At 42.4% G+C, this 15,501-nt stretch overlaps 2 protein-coding genes across 5 annotated transcripts in view; one reads left to right on the top strand and one right to left on the bottom strand.

Annotated features, from left to right (window-relative positions):
- Window positions 1-15,501, top strand: part of LOC139611995 (protein NLRC3-like) — a 418,379-nt gene that overhangs the window by 183,566 nt on the left and 219,312 nt on the right. The gene's annotated exons all lie outside the window — the stretch shown is intronic.
- The window catches only part of LOC139611997 (NACHT, LRR and PYD domains-containing protein 12-like), a 201,306-nt gene that overhangs the window by 151,506 nt on the left and 34,299 nt on the right, over window positions 1-15,501 (bottom strand). For 2 of the 3 annotated variants that reach the window (XM_071467106.1, XM_071467107.1), the window contains exons 5-11: window positions 13,089-13,184; window positions 11,922-12,041; window positions 9,974-10,069; window positions 8,808-8,927; window positions 8,476-8,711; window positions 6,430-8,245; window positions 2,759-2,932 (exon numbers count right to left, since the gene is read on the bottom strand). The exons of the other annotated variant lie outside the window; for it this stretch is intronic. In XM_071467106.1, the coding sequence (XP_071323207.1) occupies window positions 2,759-2,932; window positions 6,430-8,245; window positions 8,476-8,711; window positions 8,808-8,927; window positions 9,974-10,069; window positions 11,922-12,041; window positions 13,089-13,184 (2,658 nt within the window). The remainder of the gene's footprint in view (window positions 1-2,758; window positions 2,933-6,429; window positions 8,246-8,475; window positions 8,712-8,807; window positions 8,928-9,973; window positions 10,070-11,921; window positions 12,042-13,088; window positions 13,185-15,501) is intronic. 3 annotated transcript variants of the gene reach the window in all.

Here is a 15,501-nt window from a genome sequence, read left to right as displayed (position 1 = left end):
TTGTCCTTCTGTTATTGTGGATCTTCATCATGTCAGCCTTCTACACACATCATCCAAATGTCAGCACAACATTCATACAGCTGTTGATGTGAACACAGGTTGATCTGCTGCTGCTGACCTCAGTTCAGTCTGTAATCAGAGGAGAATCAGAGGATTCACATCTGTTTAGTCTGTTCCCTCTCTGACACTACAGACATCAGCACAGAAACAAAACACTGAGGACGTGAACAAACAGTGAGAACTCAGTCACACTGTTCAGAACAAACATGGTGGAGCAGCTTCAATGTTCCAAAGTCACCAAACAACTGCACAATGTCACATTTACAGGAGGAGGGAAAATATTTCTCTGTGTCCACATCTTTAAAGAAGAACTCGTGTTACTGTTGAGAACTGGAGGAGGACGAGTGCTCGGCCTCAGTCTACCACCGGTGTTACAGCCCATTCTGTGAGCCGTCAGATTCTGTGACCTGCAGCAACAACCAGTTCACCTTCAGGTAACGTTCAGAGCCTCCTGCTGGAAAACACCACAGATTTATTCAGCTGATCTTCACTGAATGAGGAAGTAGAATTCATCTGATTTTCACATCAACCCCCCAGTGAGGAGCAGACTGAGTGAGGACGGGGTTAATGAAGGTCACAGAGCAGAGATCAAACCTGTGCTCACAGTCCTACAACCCTTCAGCTCAGCACAAACGTCCACAGTTTAGGTCTGATAGTTGATGAACAGAGTTTCTCTGAGTGTCAGTGTCAGTCTGCTCTGGTAACTGCTCCTGAACCACAGTCACATGACCACTTGTGTTATTCATGTGATTAGAAGAAGCTCCATTCTTCAAGATTAAGTCTGACCTTTTGTTGTGTTCACACACAATCAACTAGATATGACATGAAGGACACCTGGAGCGCTTTGAGTTCACAGTGCACAGGTTCAGAGAAGCACAACGTGGACTTGAAGAGAACAGAAGTGAGAGCAGCTCAGTTCAGGTAACAGGGACCAGACTGATCTGCCAACAAAACCCCTACAGCCAACCTCCCCTGGAGCTCAGCTTTCAGAGCAGGCTCCTCTGCCTCTGCTGCCAGCTCTGTGTATCTGAGCCGTTTCCTCTCAGAGGCCGTTTCTCCTGCGTCCTCCCATGGTACTGTCAGCTCCACAACATACACAAGCTGCTGTGTTTCTGACCACAACACAACATCTGCTCTCAGATCAGTGGCAGCTGTCTCCTGAGGAACTAGGAGCTGTTTTCCTGGATCTCCTCTGATTGGCCAGTCCCTCCCTGCCTTCAGCTGCATCACGCCTGTTCAAAGCTGCTTCCTGAGTCCTTCACCCTCACCAACAAATCAAATCCATCTTGTCTCCTTCTGCCTCCAGTGAGTTCACCTCTGAGCTCTGACTCTCAGTGGCTGCTGGGAGACACCTCAGCACCTGCTGATGTCTCCAGGTGTGTGGGCCTGGAGACAGGCTTGTTTTAGCCCCTGATAGAAGGAGCCACATGAAGCTCCACCTGAACACAGAGGACATGTTGGCTCCTCACCTGTTTATTCACTATGATATTGGGGAGGTGGGAGCTGCTCATAAATTGCTCCCAGCATCAATCTAATCCTTCCTGCCTCCATGTCCCAGCTGAGTTTCCTCTTGTCTCCACTTTCCCGCCTCAGCCACTGGCCCTGCTTTGATCTGGTTTGTGTTGCAGTCTGAAGGTCTGTGGCTTCCCATGATGCTGCAGTGCTGACATCAACACACAACAACAGCTGCAATATTTGTTGGTTGCAGAGAGCTGCAGCTTTGCTGGTGTTCAGATCAGCAGCAGCAGCAGAAGATCTGTGAGACTGTTGCAGTTTGATTCTCATCAACTTTCTGATTTTAACATCAAACTCTGTCAATTCTCTGCTGCTCTGAATCACAAACACTGTGACTGCTCTCATCCAGGGGCCGAGTGGGACCCTTCATTTTACCTGGAGATCACCAGTCCCAGATGTTAATAACACACAAAGACAAACAGCAGCTAACACAAGCACAGGGCTGCTGCCCAACAACTAGCAGCTAGCTATACTAGCCACATTTACTATGAGCTGAGCTAGCAGCTAGCTACAACGCCCCTGCTTAGCATTTCAGCTGCCGGCTCTTTACTGGATGTTGAATCTCTCTGTGATTGTGGAACATTTCTCTGCTTCCTCCTCCAGTATTTGTTCCTCTTCATTCTTCTCTGCTCCACCTTTCTCCTTCTCTTTCTGCTGCTGCTTCAAACCAATGTGAACAGTGAACACACACGTTCCCTGATAACACCAACACGTCTCTGATGACTCTGTACCAGCCCCACTTCACAGCTCTTATTGGTCAGCAGCTGACCAATCACAGTTCAAGGAACACGGGGGTTGTACCACCTGAGGAGGAGCCGCTCATTTACCCCCCAACTGCAAATATAGACTTGGTAGCGTGTGACGTGCTGGGAGAGACAAGAGGCTGCGAGGTTCAGTTCAGGCTGCAGGATGGTGCAGCGAGGTAGACCACTTTTATATAACACAATATTATTAGTCTACACAATAATCAGTCCGGCCCCGGCCCCCAAACGGCCCCCGGGGATTCTCCTGACCCTCCCCATCACCACTCTGCTCCTGGTCTCATCTTCCTTCTTTCTCTTCACTGGCTGATTTTTTAAATCCTCACACAGAAATCCTGAAAATGAACCAACCAATGAAAAACTGGAACTTCACAGATTTGAACTGAATATAAAACTACAACAGCTCCAGTCAGTGAACTGACCCCAGAGTCTCCAATCTACAGTTTGGACTCTCCAGTCCAGCACACAGCTGCTTCACTCCTGAATCCTTCAGGTAGTTGTAGCTCAGGTCCAGGTGTCTCAGATGGGAGGGGTTGGACTTCAGAGCTGAGGACACGACTTCACAGTGAGTCTCTGAGAGTCCACAACCAACAAGTCTGTGATGAGAGAAAATATAAAATGTGTTAGAATAAAATCAGACAGTTTGTAATAAAAGACACTGAAGTTAAAATGCATCTGATGAGAAAAGATGATGATGTGATGAACATCTGCTCTTCACATCTGTGGCTCAGCTCATCTTATCTGATTGTGTTTGACATGAAACAATAATTCTCATCACTCTCTCTCAGACCTGCAGAGTTTCATGGGAATCTTTGTTGTGCAGATGAAGGAGGGAAAATGATGTTACATTTCTGCTTCCATCATATGATCTGATCCAGAGTCAGAATCTTGTTCAGAAAAACAGTTTTATTCTCCAGTGTTTTTAAACTGACTCCAGATTGCTTGGCTCTGCTGCCTCTCTGTAGAAGTCAACACACACCACTGCATAAAACACATCTGGCTCATTGTGGTGAATCAGTGGCAGCGCCCACGTTGATCCATGAACAAACTGTCCTCAGTAAAACACTAGTGATCAACACTTAGTGGACTCTACAGTTACAACCTGGAAGCGTGTGTGTGTGTGTGTGTGTGTGTGTGTGTGCGTGTGTGTGTGTGTGCGTGTGTGTGTGTGTGTGTGTATGTGTGTACAGCTCTATAGTGAAATAAAGTTTTCCTCATCTGAAACTGTAAACCAATAGAAAATCAATATGTGGCGTCATTGTTGATGTGGTGGTGGCCTGTCACAGATAAATCAGTGTGTGGGAAACACTGAGGTCTCATCTACAGATACTGAGCCCACACATGTCTTAATGTCCGGTGGGAACATTTCCACACCGTGGCATCCCTACTCCAGAACATTTCTCCTGAGGTCAACTCAGTCAACAGTTCAATCTAATCTCTGTTTGTTGCCTGGTTTTCACAGAAGGTCCTCACAGAAACATGACACTGAGCTCTGGTGTGTAGAAGAAGACTGAATCCTCCCATTCTGCTCTGATAGATTCACACCTGTGTTCTTGGCTGAAGCTGAACATTTCCTGATACGACTCTCCTCTACAGCAACAAGAGAGAAAACACCTGGGACTTTCTGTCTCATTCAGCACAATCTATGGAAAGACTTTAAAGCTCCACCATGACACTTGAAAAAACACAAGTTCACTCTTCAACATGAAAAGTTCAAGAATCAATAAAGCTCAGCCTTGATCAGTTCAACACACTCAGGGGTTTACATCTCCACTCTTGGTCTGCTTTGACCAGTTGAGTCATTTCACTGATGTGATGACTTTTCTCTGCTTGTGCAGCTGTTACATTCTGTTTGATCATGAACCATTATCCCATCAGTGTTTGTTGTTACCACAGTGGCTGCTGTTCAGCTCCACTTTTAAAGCAGCTTTCACTGGAGCCCACTGTTTTTGTCTCCTGTGATTTAAGGGGGGGGGGGGGGGGGGGGGGGGGGGGGGGGGTGTCCCCTAACATCCTCCATGGTCATCATGACTTCAGTCATCTCTGGACAATGATTCAGGTCTTATACAAACTTTACTAAACACCTGCTAGAACCTGCTCATTAGAGCTTCACTGCATTCACTGTTCACTGTCAAACACTGATGACTGTTGTCATAGAAACCTCATGAGTCCTGAATACACACCTCCACAGATTCATCACTGCTCTCCTGTGACACTGTCACAATGAAACACCTGGAAACATTTGGAAACACACACTGAGGTGTAAGATCAGTGGAGCTGCTTTAATTATGCTTCCTCTAGGAAACATTATTAGGAGGCACCAGATAAATGTCCATTGTTACGCAGATGACACCCAGCTGTACTTATCCATGAAGCCAGGTGAGACTAACCAGGTAGCCAAGCTTCAGGTCTGTCTTAAGGACATAAAACCTGGATGACCAGTAATTTCTTACTCTTAAATTCAGACAAAACTGAAGTTATTGTAATTGGCCCAAAACACCTCAGAGATACACTATGTGATAATATACTGACTCTGGATGACATCACCTTGGCCTCCAGTGCTACAGTCAGAAACCTTGGTGTCATTTTTGACCAGGACTTGTCCTTTACTTCACATATAAAGCAAGTCTCTAGGACAGCCGTCTTCCACCTGCGCAATATTGCTAAAATCAGACCCATTCTATGTCTAAAGGATGCTGAAAAACTAGTTCATGCATTTGTTACCTCAAGACTGGACTACTGTAACTCTTTATTGTCAGGATGTCCCAAAAAAACGAGATCACATCTCTCCTGTGTTAGCTTTTCTGCATTGGCTCCCTGTAAAATCCAGGATAAAATTTAAAATCCTCCTCCTCACCTACAAAGCCATTAATGGTCAGGCACCATCGTACCTTGGAGAGCTTAGAGTTCCCTATTTTCCCAATAGGACACTTCGCTCTCTAAATGCAGGTCAACTTGTGGTTCCCAGAGTTTGTAAGAGTAGAATGGGGGGGGGCAGAGCCTTCAGCTATCAGGCTCCTCTCCTGTGGAACCAGCTCCCAGTGTGGGTTCAGGAGGCAGACCCCCTCTCTACCTTTAAGATCAGGCTTAAAACTGTCCTGTTTAGTAAAGCTTATAGTTAGGGCTGGCTCAGGTATGTCCTGAACCATCCCTTAGTTATGCTGCTATAGAGCTAGACTGCTGGGGGATTCCCATGATGCACTGGGCGCTCTCTCTCTATTTCTGTCTCTCTGTCTCTCTCTCTCTCTCTCTCGATTACTTTATGCCATTAACTTTGTATTTTTTCTCTCCCGTAGTTTGTGCTTCTCCTCTCTCTCCCTCTCTCTGTCCTCATTCTGCAGGTCTCTCTGCCTCTGGAGCAGCAGGATCCAGATCCACCACTACTCATCTTTACTATTAACCACTGTTACCTGTCATTATTATTGATAACAACATTACCGACACAGCTGTTCCTGGTCTATCTCTCCCTCTTTTCTCCTCTCTCCTCCCCCCACCCCCCCCTTTTTCTTTCTCCTCCTAAACCCAACCGGTCGAGGCAGACGGCCGCCCACCCTGAGCCCGGTTCTGTCGTAGGTTTCTTCCTGTTAAAAGGGAGTTTTTCCTCCCCCCTGTCGCCAAGCACTTGCTCTTTGTGGGAACTGTTGGGTTTTTCTCTGTAACAAAGTAAGGTCTTGACCTGACCTTGTAAAGTGCATTGAGATAATGTATATTATGATTTGGTGCTATACAAATAAAACTGAATTGAATTGAATTGAATTGAATTAATTAGTTTGATCAGGTTTGAATTAAACCAAAAAGACTCAAAACAACATAGAACATTAACAAATCAATGAAGCATCCAACTATTATTACAAATAAACATAACAAGTGTTTTTATGAACTTAACAGCAACAATCACAACCAACTGAAACATCTAAATTTTGGTGCTCACAGCATTTACAACACCTCCAGAAAAAAACACAACTGACTTTTGGTTGTTTCAAAGTAAAACTAAGAATAATGAGAATAAATGAAAACAGTGTTTATCTGGATTTGACTCAACTACTGATCTGATCTACTGATTGATAATTATATTGCTCATGTTTGGACTCACCGAGCCTTCCTGCAGTTCCTCACAGCTGGGATCAGTCTCCATCGTCCCTGATCTGATGTGTTGTACTTGTCCAGGTCCAACTCATCCAGAACCTCCTCTGACATCTGCAGCATGTAGGCCAGAGCTGAGCAGTGGATCTCAGAGAGTCTCTGCTCTGATCTGGTCTCTGATTTCAGGAACTCTTGGATCTCCTGATGAACTGAGTGGTCCTTCATTTCGGTCAGACAGTGGAAGATGTTGATGCTTCTGTCAGGAGAGATTTTATCACTGTTCATCTTCTTCAGGTTGTTGATGGCTCTCTGGATGGTTTCTGGACTGTTCTCTGTCTGACCCAGCAGACCACCTAAGAGTCTCTGGTTGGACTTCAGAGAGAGGCCATGAAGGAAGCGAACAAACAGGTCCAGGTGACCATTTTTACTTCTGAGGGATTTCTCCATGGCTGCCCTCAGGAAGTCATCCAGGGTTAAATCAACATGTTTTCTCAGGAAGTTCTCCAGGACCTCTGTGTTCCTGTTGGTGTAACAGTGGAACATGTAGACTGCAGCCAGAAACTCCTGAATGCTCAGATGAACAAAGCAGTAGACTGTTTTCTGGAAGATCACACTCTTTCTTTTGAAGATCTCAGTACAGAGTCCTGAGTACACCGAGGCCTCTGTGACATCCAGACCACACTGCTCCAGGTCTTCTTGGTAGAACATGATGTTTCCTTTCTCCAGATGTTCAAACGCCAGCCTCCCCAGCTTCAGAAGAACTTCCCTGTCAGCCTCCATCAGCTCCTGTGGACTGCTGTTCTTTTTTTTGTTCTTCTTCTTTCCTTTATATCTCTCATCATACTTGAGCTTCTTCCTCTTTGTCTGAACCAGCAGGAAGTGTGAGAACAGGTCAGTCAGGGTCTGGGGCAGCTCTCCTCTCTGCTCTGTAGTCAACATGTGCTCCAGAACTGTAGCAGTGATCCAGCAGAAGACTGGGACTTGACACATGATGTGGAGGCTCCTGGACTTCTTGATGTGTGAGATGATTCTGCTGGACAGCTCTTCATCACTGGATCTCCTCCTGAAGTACTCCTCCTTCTGGGCGTCAGTGAAGCCTCGTACCTCTGTTACCCTGTCAACACATGTAGGAGGGATCTGATTGGCTGCTGCAGGTCTGGAAGTGATCCACACCAGAGCCAAGGGAAGCAGGTTCCCCTGGATGAGGTTTGTAAGCAGCAGGTTGACTGATGACGTCTGTGTGACATCAGACACAACCTCCCTGTTGGTGAAATCCAGTGAAAGTCTGCTTTCATCCAGGCCGTCCAAGATGAACACAACTTTACAGACAGCCAGCCGCTCTGCTGTGACCTTCTGTAATGTTGGATGGAAAACATGGAGCAGCCTGAGAAGACTGTACTGCTGCTCTCTGATCAGGTTCAGCTCCCTGAACGAAAGCAGAACCAGCAGACTGACATCTTGGTTCTCCAAGCCCTCTGCCCAGTCCAGACTGAACTTCTGCACTGAGAAGGTTTTTCCAGCGCCAGCGACGCCGTTGGTCAGAACCACTCTGATGGGTCTCTGTTGGTCAGGTAAGGCTTTAAAGATGTCGTGGCATTTGATTGGAGCATCATGGAGGGTCTTCATCTTGGAAGCTGTCTCCAGCTGCCTCACCTCATGTTGGGTATTAACCTCTTCACTCTGTCCCTCTGTGATGTAGAGCTCAGTGTAGATCCTGTTGAGGAGGGTTCCACTTCCTGTTCCATCACTTCCTTCAGTCACACGTTCACATCTGCTCCTTAGACTGATCTTATGTTGATCTAAAACCTCCTGCAGACCACTATCTGCTGAAAGAGAAGAGACAATGTCAGACTGAAGACAGAGAATCTGAGAAGCTGCTGATTATTTTCATCAGCTACAGAAGAACTAAAGAGCAGCAAAGAAAAGCTTTTTAATGTTGTGCTTTTTAGAATCATCTGAAATGTCAGTGCTGTGTGATAGAACAACTGACACTGGAGAAAACAACAGGTCCTGGTTTCAGAAATGAAGACATCAGCAGACACATGTTCAGTCTCACTATGTACAGTGCTGCTGTGAGTGGCTGTCTGCAGTCCAGGTCTGGTTCTGGATCTTTGTCCACACTGGGGACAGGAGGTGTCTCCTGAAGACCCAGACTGGTCCCAGTATGAGGTGAAGCACTGTCTGCAGAACCAGTGTCCACTGCTGGTAGAGACTGGATCCTTCAGGACGTCCTGACACAGAGCAAAGCAGGACAGCTGCTCCTCCACAGAGACACCACTCCTCTTCCTCCATCTGTGAAGACATGTCTTCATCACTAACATGTCACAGTCAAATATGTCTAATAACTGAATCATGTTCAGCTCAGTGTAAGTAGTAACTGTCTCTTACTGTGAGTCTGAGGGTCCAGGTTCAGGACTGAAGACTGGAGGATCTTCTTTGGACCGGTGACTCTTCACAGACAGACAGCTGGATCCTGGAGACTCTGCTCTCAGTCTGTGGTTCTGACCTCTGCAAACACAAACATGTTTTTATTCATATCACATTGATCACTGATCAATTCACTGATGACAGATTCATTGTGAAATTAGATTTTTTTTCTAAGTTTGAATTTTTTATTCTGAATTTATTAACATTTCTTGAAAGTCTCATGAGATGAATTCACTGTAAAAAAAAATCAGATCCATAATTGCAATGCAAAACAAAACCAGTGGCAGAAATTCACAGTTAACAAACTCAAAATCTGCTGAGACAGATTTTCTTCCCTAAGCTACAGACAACAGAGCTGGTGGTAAAGTGCCAGAGGGCCTACAGATATGACACTTCTTCCCCAGGAGACTGGAACATGACTCCAAATGAGCTGGTTGACAGGTGCCCTCCAGTGGAAGTAATGCAGTGTAAGGACATTGTTCAAAGTTTTATGCAGGTAATAATTGAACTGATGTTTACAGAAGTTTAAATTGGGGGCTTAATAGTCCCACATGGTTTAAGCCTCATGGAGGAAGCAAATAGAGAAATGATCACTGGTTGGTGAGTGATAATATTCTGAGCTACACTTCACAATCCAAAATTTCCAAAGCACCTTGTCAGATCATTGTTTTGTAGATTTTATCTTAGAACCCACAAAGAAAGAAATGAGAAAGGAAGGATATTGGAAGTTTGATGCCAGTTTGTTAAATAAGGAAGAATATTGTGATAAAATTAAAAAAATAATAAGGGAGATTGAACATAATGATTCAATTGAAGGTAATATTTACAAACTGGAATTTATTAAATTCAAAATTAGAGAATTTACTATAAATGTTTGTAAGGAACTTAAATAAAAAAAAGTATGGAAGTAATTTTTCTCCAAGAAATATGACGATCTGTATCTTGAAAGTGTCTGTGTCTTGTGCCTTTATAAGATCATGAGTTAAATGTCTGGAGGCAGGTGAGAAAATCTCCTCATGATTTAGTCACTTAGAGAAAAGTAGACAACAGAGAAACTCAAATACAAGTCTACTGATAAATGGAGTCGAATACAAAGAACCAGAGAGTTTAGAGAAAGAAGTGTTGACCTTTTACTCCGATCTGTGCTCCTCACTTCACTCTTTAGGTGATGCTGTCCCCGTCTTTGATAGAATCCAGGATGGTATCCCACGTATTGCGGACTCCTTCAGGGATTTGTGTGAGACAGAGTTAAAAACTGAGGATTTGGACTCTGCGATCCTGAAGATGGCTTCCTACAAATCTCCAGGGACAGATGGCTCACAGCTAAGTTTTATCAGTTCTTTTGGAAAAGATCTAAGAAATGTATTATTTAAAGAGTGGATAGAGAAGAATGAACTGATGTCAAGCATGAAACAATCAGCCTGATTCCTAAATCAGGTAAAGACAAAAGAAGTTTAGATCATTTCAGACCAATCACTTTGTTGAACACTGACTATAAAATACTCTCAGGGGCTGTTGCTGCGAGACTGAAGACAGGTATTTGGTCCATAATTAGTGAAACACAGTCAGGATTTTTGAAAGGAAGGTCAGTTCATCATAACACAAAGCCTGTATTAGACCTTCTTGATTGTAGTGAAATAATCCAAGAGAGTGGGTTTATTTTATTTCTACATTTTTACAAAGCATTTGATTCTGTCCAACATCAGTTTATACTGGAAACTTTGAGGTACTTTGGTCTTGGAGAGACATTTATGAAGATTATAGGGCTGCTGTACAATGGAATCTACAGCTGTGTTTCTCTAGGACATGGCACTTGGCCACCTCTGTTTGTAATGGTGGCAGAGATGTGATCTATTCTGATTAAAACAGTGACATTGAAGGTTAAATGTGATGGATAAACAAATAATAAGAAGTCAGCTGGTGGATGACCCAACTTTGTTCTTATAAAATGAAAATCAGATCCTTTAGCTTTGCAGTCAATCAGTTCTCCAAAGCATCAGGTCCATGGTTAAACATCAATAAATGTGAAATAATGACAGTGCAGGAGCGCCCCCTGCAGTCAGCATGTAATATACAGGTTCAGAAGGAGGGGAAATCTTTAGGAACTGTTATTTGTAGAGACAGAATTATGAGTGAAAAGAGGAATATCTGTAACAATATGGAAAAGTGTCAGACAGTTCTTCACAGATGGCTGCAGAGAGATGTCAGCATGTCTGGGAGGATTTTGTTCACAAAGATGGAGAGTTTGTCCAGACTGATTTACCAGCTCTCTCCTTCCCCATATCACCGACAATGATCCAAACTATAAATAAAGTTCATTTAAGTCCAAATGGAGAAACAAATGTCAGTCTGTTATAGGAACGCTACCACAGCCCAGTTAAAAGAAATTCTATACTGAGGGGATTTGAGATTGAGGAGGTGAAGGTGAGGAGGAGAAGATATATTTCACTTCCTCTCCCTCCTGAAGTGAAAGAGGTGAACTTTAAAATCTTAAATGAGATTTACCCAACAAACAAGTTGTGAAGACTGAGGTTTGATCTTGATGTGAAGAACTGTGTGTTCTGTGAACATGAGACTGAAAGCTTGGAACATTTATTCTTCCACTGTGGATCAGTCTTTCTGGAGCGACATGTGGAGCTGGACACAGTCCAAGAGGATCATTTACAAATGTAGGTACTTTAAAACCAAACCATGTATGAATCATTGGCTGAATGAATTTCAATCACTATGCAAGTCTCTGAAGCTGATAAAGGATGATAAGAAAGCCCTGAAGTTAGTTTATTCTCTTGATTTATTTCAATGAATCTTCTTCTTAATCTTTTCATGTACTTCTGGTTTTTTTCTCTGAAACTTTAACTTTATTTATTTAATGTGCTTCTGCTCAACCTCAGTCTTTCCTGTGAAGAAGCAAAACTGCCTTGTTTGTTTGTATCTTGATTTGTTTATGAATAAAGTTTATATCACAAAAAACTATGGAAGCTGTTACAGGAAGTGACATCACTGCAGGAGCTCAACACACTAAACACTGTTACAGAGACAGTTTGGAGGTTCACAGGTTTATAGCAGGTCTCTTACTGTGAGTCTGAGGGTCCAGGTTCAGGACTGAAGACTGGAGGATCTTCTTTGGACCGGTGACTCTTCACAGACAGACAGCTGGGTCCTGGAGACTCTGCTCTCAGTCTGTGGTTCTGACCTCTGCAAACACAAACATGTTTTTATTCATATCACATTGATCACTGATCAATTCACTGATGACAGATTCATTGTGAAATTAGATTTTTTTTTCTAAGTTTGAATTTTTTATTCTGAATTTATTAACATTTCTTGAAAGTCTCATGAGATGAATTCACTGTAAAAAAAAATCAGATCCATAATTGCAATGCAAAACAAAACCAGTGGCAGAAATTCACAGTTAACAAACTCAAAATCTGCTGAGACAGATTTTCTTCCCTAAGCTACAGACAACAGAGCTCGTGGTAAAGTGCCAGATGGCCTACAGATATGACACTTCTTCCCCAGGAGGCTGGAACATGACTCCAAATGAGCTGGTTGACATGTGCCCTCCAGTGGAAGTAATGCAGTGTAAGGACATTGTTCAAAGTTTTATGCAGGTAATAATTGAACTGATGTTTACAGAAGTTTAAATTGGGGGGTTAATAGTCCCACATGGTTTAAGCCTTATGGAGGAAGCAAATAGAGAAATGATCACTGGTTGGTGAGTGATAATATTCTGAGCTACAATTCACAATCCAACATTTCCACAGCACCTTGTCAGATCATTGTTTTGTAGATCTTATCTTAGAACCCACAAGGAAAGAAATGAGAAAGGAAGGATATTGGAAGTTTGATGCCAGTTTGTTAAATAAGGAAGAATATTGTGATAAAATTAAACAAATAATAAGGGAGATTGAACATAATGATTCAATTGAGGGTAATATTTACAAACTGGAATTTATTAAATTCAAAATTAGAGAATTGACTATAAATGTTTGTAAGGAACTTAAATAAAAAAAAGTATGGAAGTAATTTTTCTCCAAGAAATATGATGATCTGTATCTTGAAAGTGTCTGTGTCTTGTGTCTTTATAAGATCATGAGTTAAATGTCTGGAGGCAGGTGAGAAAATCTCCTCATGATTTAGTCACTTAGAGAAAAGTAGACAACAGAGAAACTCAAATACAAGTCTACTGATAAATGGAGTCGAATACAAAGAACCAGAGAGTTAAGAGAAAGAAGTGTTGACCTTTTACTCCGATCTGTGCTCCTCACTTCACTCTTTAGGTGATGCTGTCCCCGTCTTTGATAGAATCCAGGATGGTATCCCACGTATTGAGGACTCCTTCAGGGATTTTTGTGAGACAGAGTTAAAAACTGAGGATTTGGACTCAGCGATCCTGAAGATGGCTTCCTACAAATCTCCAGGGACAGATGGCTCACACCTCAGTTTTATTAGTTCTTTTGGAAAAGATCTAAGAAATGTATTATTTAAAGAGTGGATAGAGAAGAATGAACTGATGTCAAGCATGAAACAATCAGCCTGATTCCTAAATCAGGTAAAGACAAAAGAAGTTTTGATCATTTCAGACCAATCACTTTGTTGAACACTGACTATAAAATACTCTCAGGGGCTGTTGCTGCCAGACTGAAGACAGGTATTTGGTCCATAATTAGTGAAACACAGTCAGGATTTTTGAAAGGAAGGTCAGTTCATCATAACACAAAGCCTGTATTAGACCTTCTTGATTGTAGTGAAATAATACAAGAGAGTGGGTTTATTTTATTTCTACATTTTTACAAAGCATTTGATTCTGTCAAACATCAGTTTATCCTGGAAACTTTGAGGTTCTTTGGTCTTGGAGAGACATTTATTAAGATTATAGAGCTGCTGTACAATGGAATCTACAGCTGTGTTTCTCTAGGACATGGCACTTGGCCACCTCTGTTTGTAATGGTGGCAGAGATGTGATCTACTCTGATTAAAACAGTGACATTGAAGGTTAAATGTGATGGATAAACAAATAATAAGAAGTCAGCTGGTGGATGACCCAACTTTGTTCTTATAAAATGAAAATCAGATCCTTTCGCTTTTCAGTCAATCAGTTCTCCAAAGCATCAGGTCCATGGTTAAACATCAATAAATGTGAAATAATGACACTGCAGGAGCGCCCCCTGCAGTCAGCATGTAATATACAGGTTCAGAAGGAGGAGAAATCTTTAGGAATTTTTGTTTGTAGAGACGCAATTATGAGTGAAAAGAGGAATATCTGTGACAATATGGAAAAGTGTCAGTCAGTTCTTCACAGATGGCTGCAGAGAGATGTCAGCATGTCTGGGAGGATTTTGTTAACAAAAATGGAGAGTTTGTCCAGACTGATTTACCAGCTCTCTCCTTCCCCATATCACCGACAATGATCCAAACTATAAATAAAGTTCATTTAAGTCCAAATGGAGAAATAAATGTCAGTATATAAGGAGAACTAATATAATTAAAAACTATGAAGAGGAGGAGCAAATGTGATTGATCTTGATATTCTGAGTGGCGTCTTGAAACTGAAGTGGTTACAGTCTTTCATCTTTTTGGTTCATTGTCCCTGATGTGATTTTCCAGAACATGGGAGGAACAGACTTTCTACTACGCTGTGACTTTGAATTTAGCTCATTACCAGTCAAACTCTCCACTTTCCATCAGCAAGCCCTCCTCGACTGGAAATTAATATATAGACATAATATGACACCACATAACACACCTGTGTGGAACAACACACATGTTCTACACTGTGAAAAATCAGTGTATTCAGATGAGTGGAAATCTGAAGGAATCTGGGCTGCAGCTCATTTTCTGGATGACAGTGGAAATGTGTTACAGCACGAGATGTTCTGTGAGAAATTCCAACTCAAATGTTCTGTTCAAACCTTTAACAGATTGATTAAAGCCGTACCAGTCTCTTTGAGATCAGTGGTTAAAGATCTGTCCTGGGCTGACACAGCTCTGCAGCGCAGGAACTGACTTTTGAGACAGTAAATGTACAAAGTTATTAGAAACAGTCTGTTATAGGAACGCTACCACAGCCCAGTTAAAAGAAAGTCTATACTGAAGGGATTTGAGATTGAGGAGGTGAAGGTGATGAGGAGAAGATATATTTCACTTCCTCTCCCTCCTGAAGTGAAAGAGGTGAACTTTAAAATCTTAAATGAGATTTACCCAACAAACAAGTTGTGAAAACTGAGGTTTAATCTTGATGTGAAGAACTGTGTGTTCTGTGAAAATGAGACTGAAAGTTGGAACATTTATTCTTCCACTGTGGATCAGTCTTTCTGGAGCGACATGTGGAGCTGGACACAGTCCAAGAGGATCATTTACAAATGCAGGTACTTTAAAACCAAACCATGTATGAATCATTGGCTGAATGAATTTCAATCACTATGCAAGTCTCTGAAGCTGATAAAGGATGATAAGAAAGCCCTGAAGTTAGTTTATTCTCTGGATTTACTTCAATGAATCTTCTTCTTAATCTTTTCATGTACTTCTGTTTTTATTCTCTTAAAGTTTAACTTTATTTATTTAATGTGCTTCTGCTCAACCTCAGTTTTTCCTGTGAAGAAGCAAAACTGCCTTGTTTGTTTGTATCTTGATTTGTTTATGAATAAAGTTTATA

This window comes from Trachinotus anak, unplaced genomic scaffold (genome assembly GCF_046630095.1).
Source record: "Trachinotus anak isolate AG129_WGS33_773 ecotype Australia unplaced genomic scaffold, CSIRO_AGI_Tana_v1 ptg000029l, whole genome shotgun sequence".
NCBI classification, from domain to species: domain Eukaryota; kingdom Metazoa; phylum Chordata; class Actinopteri; order Carangiformes; family Carangidae; genus Trachinotus; species Trachinotus anak.
The sequence above is the reverse complement of the archived record's forward strand: the minus strand, read 5'-3'. Positions and strand labels throughout refer to the sequence as shown.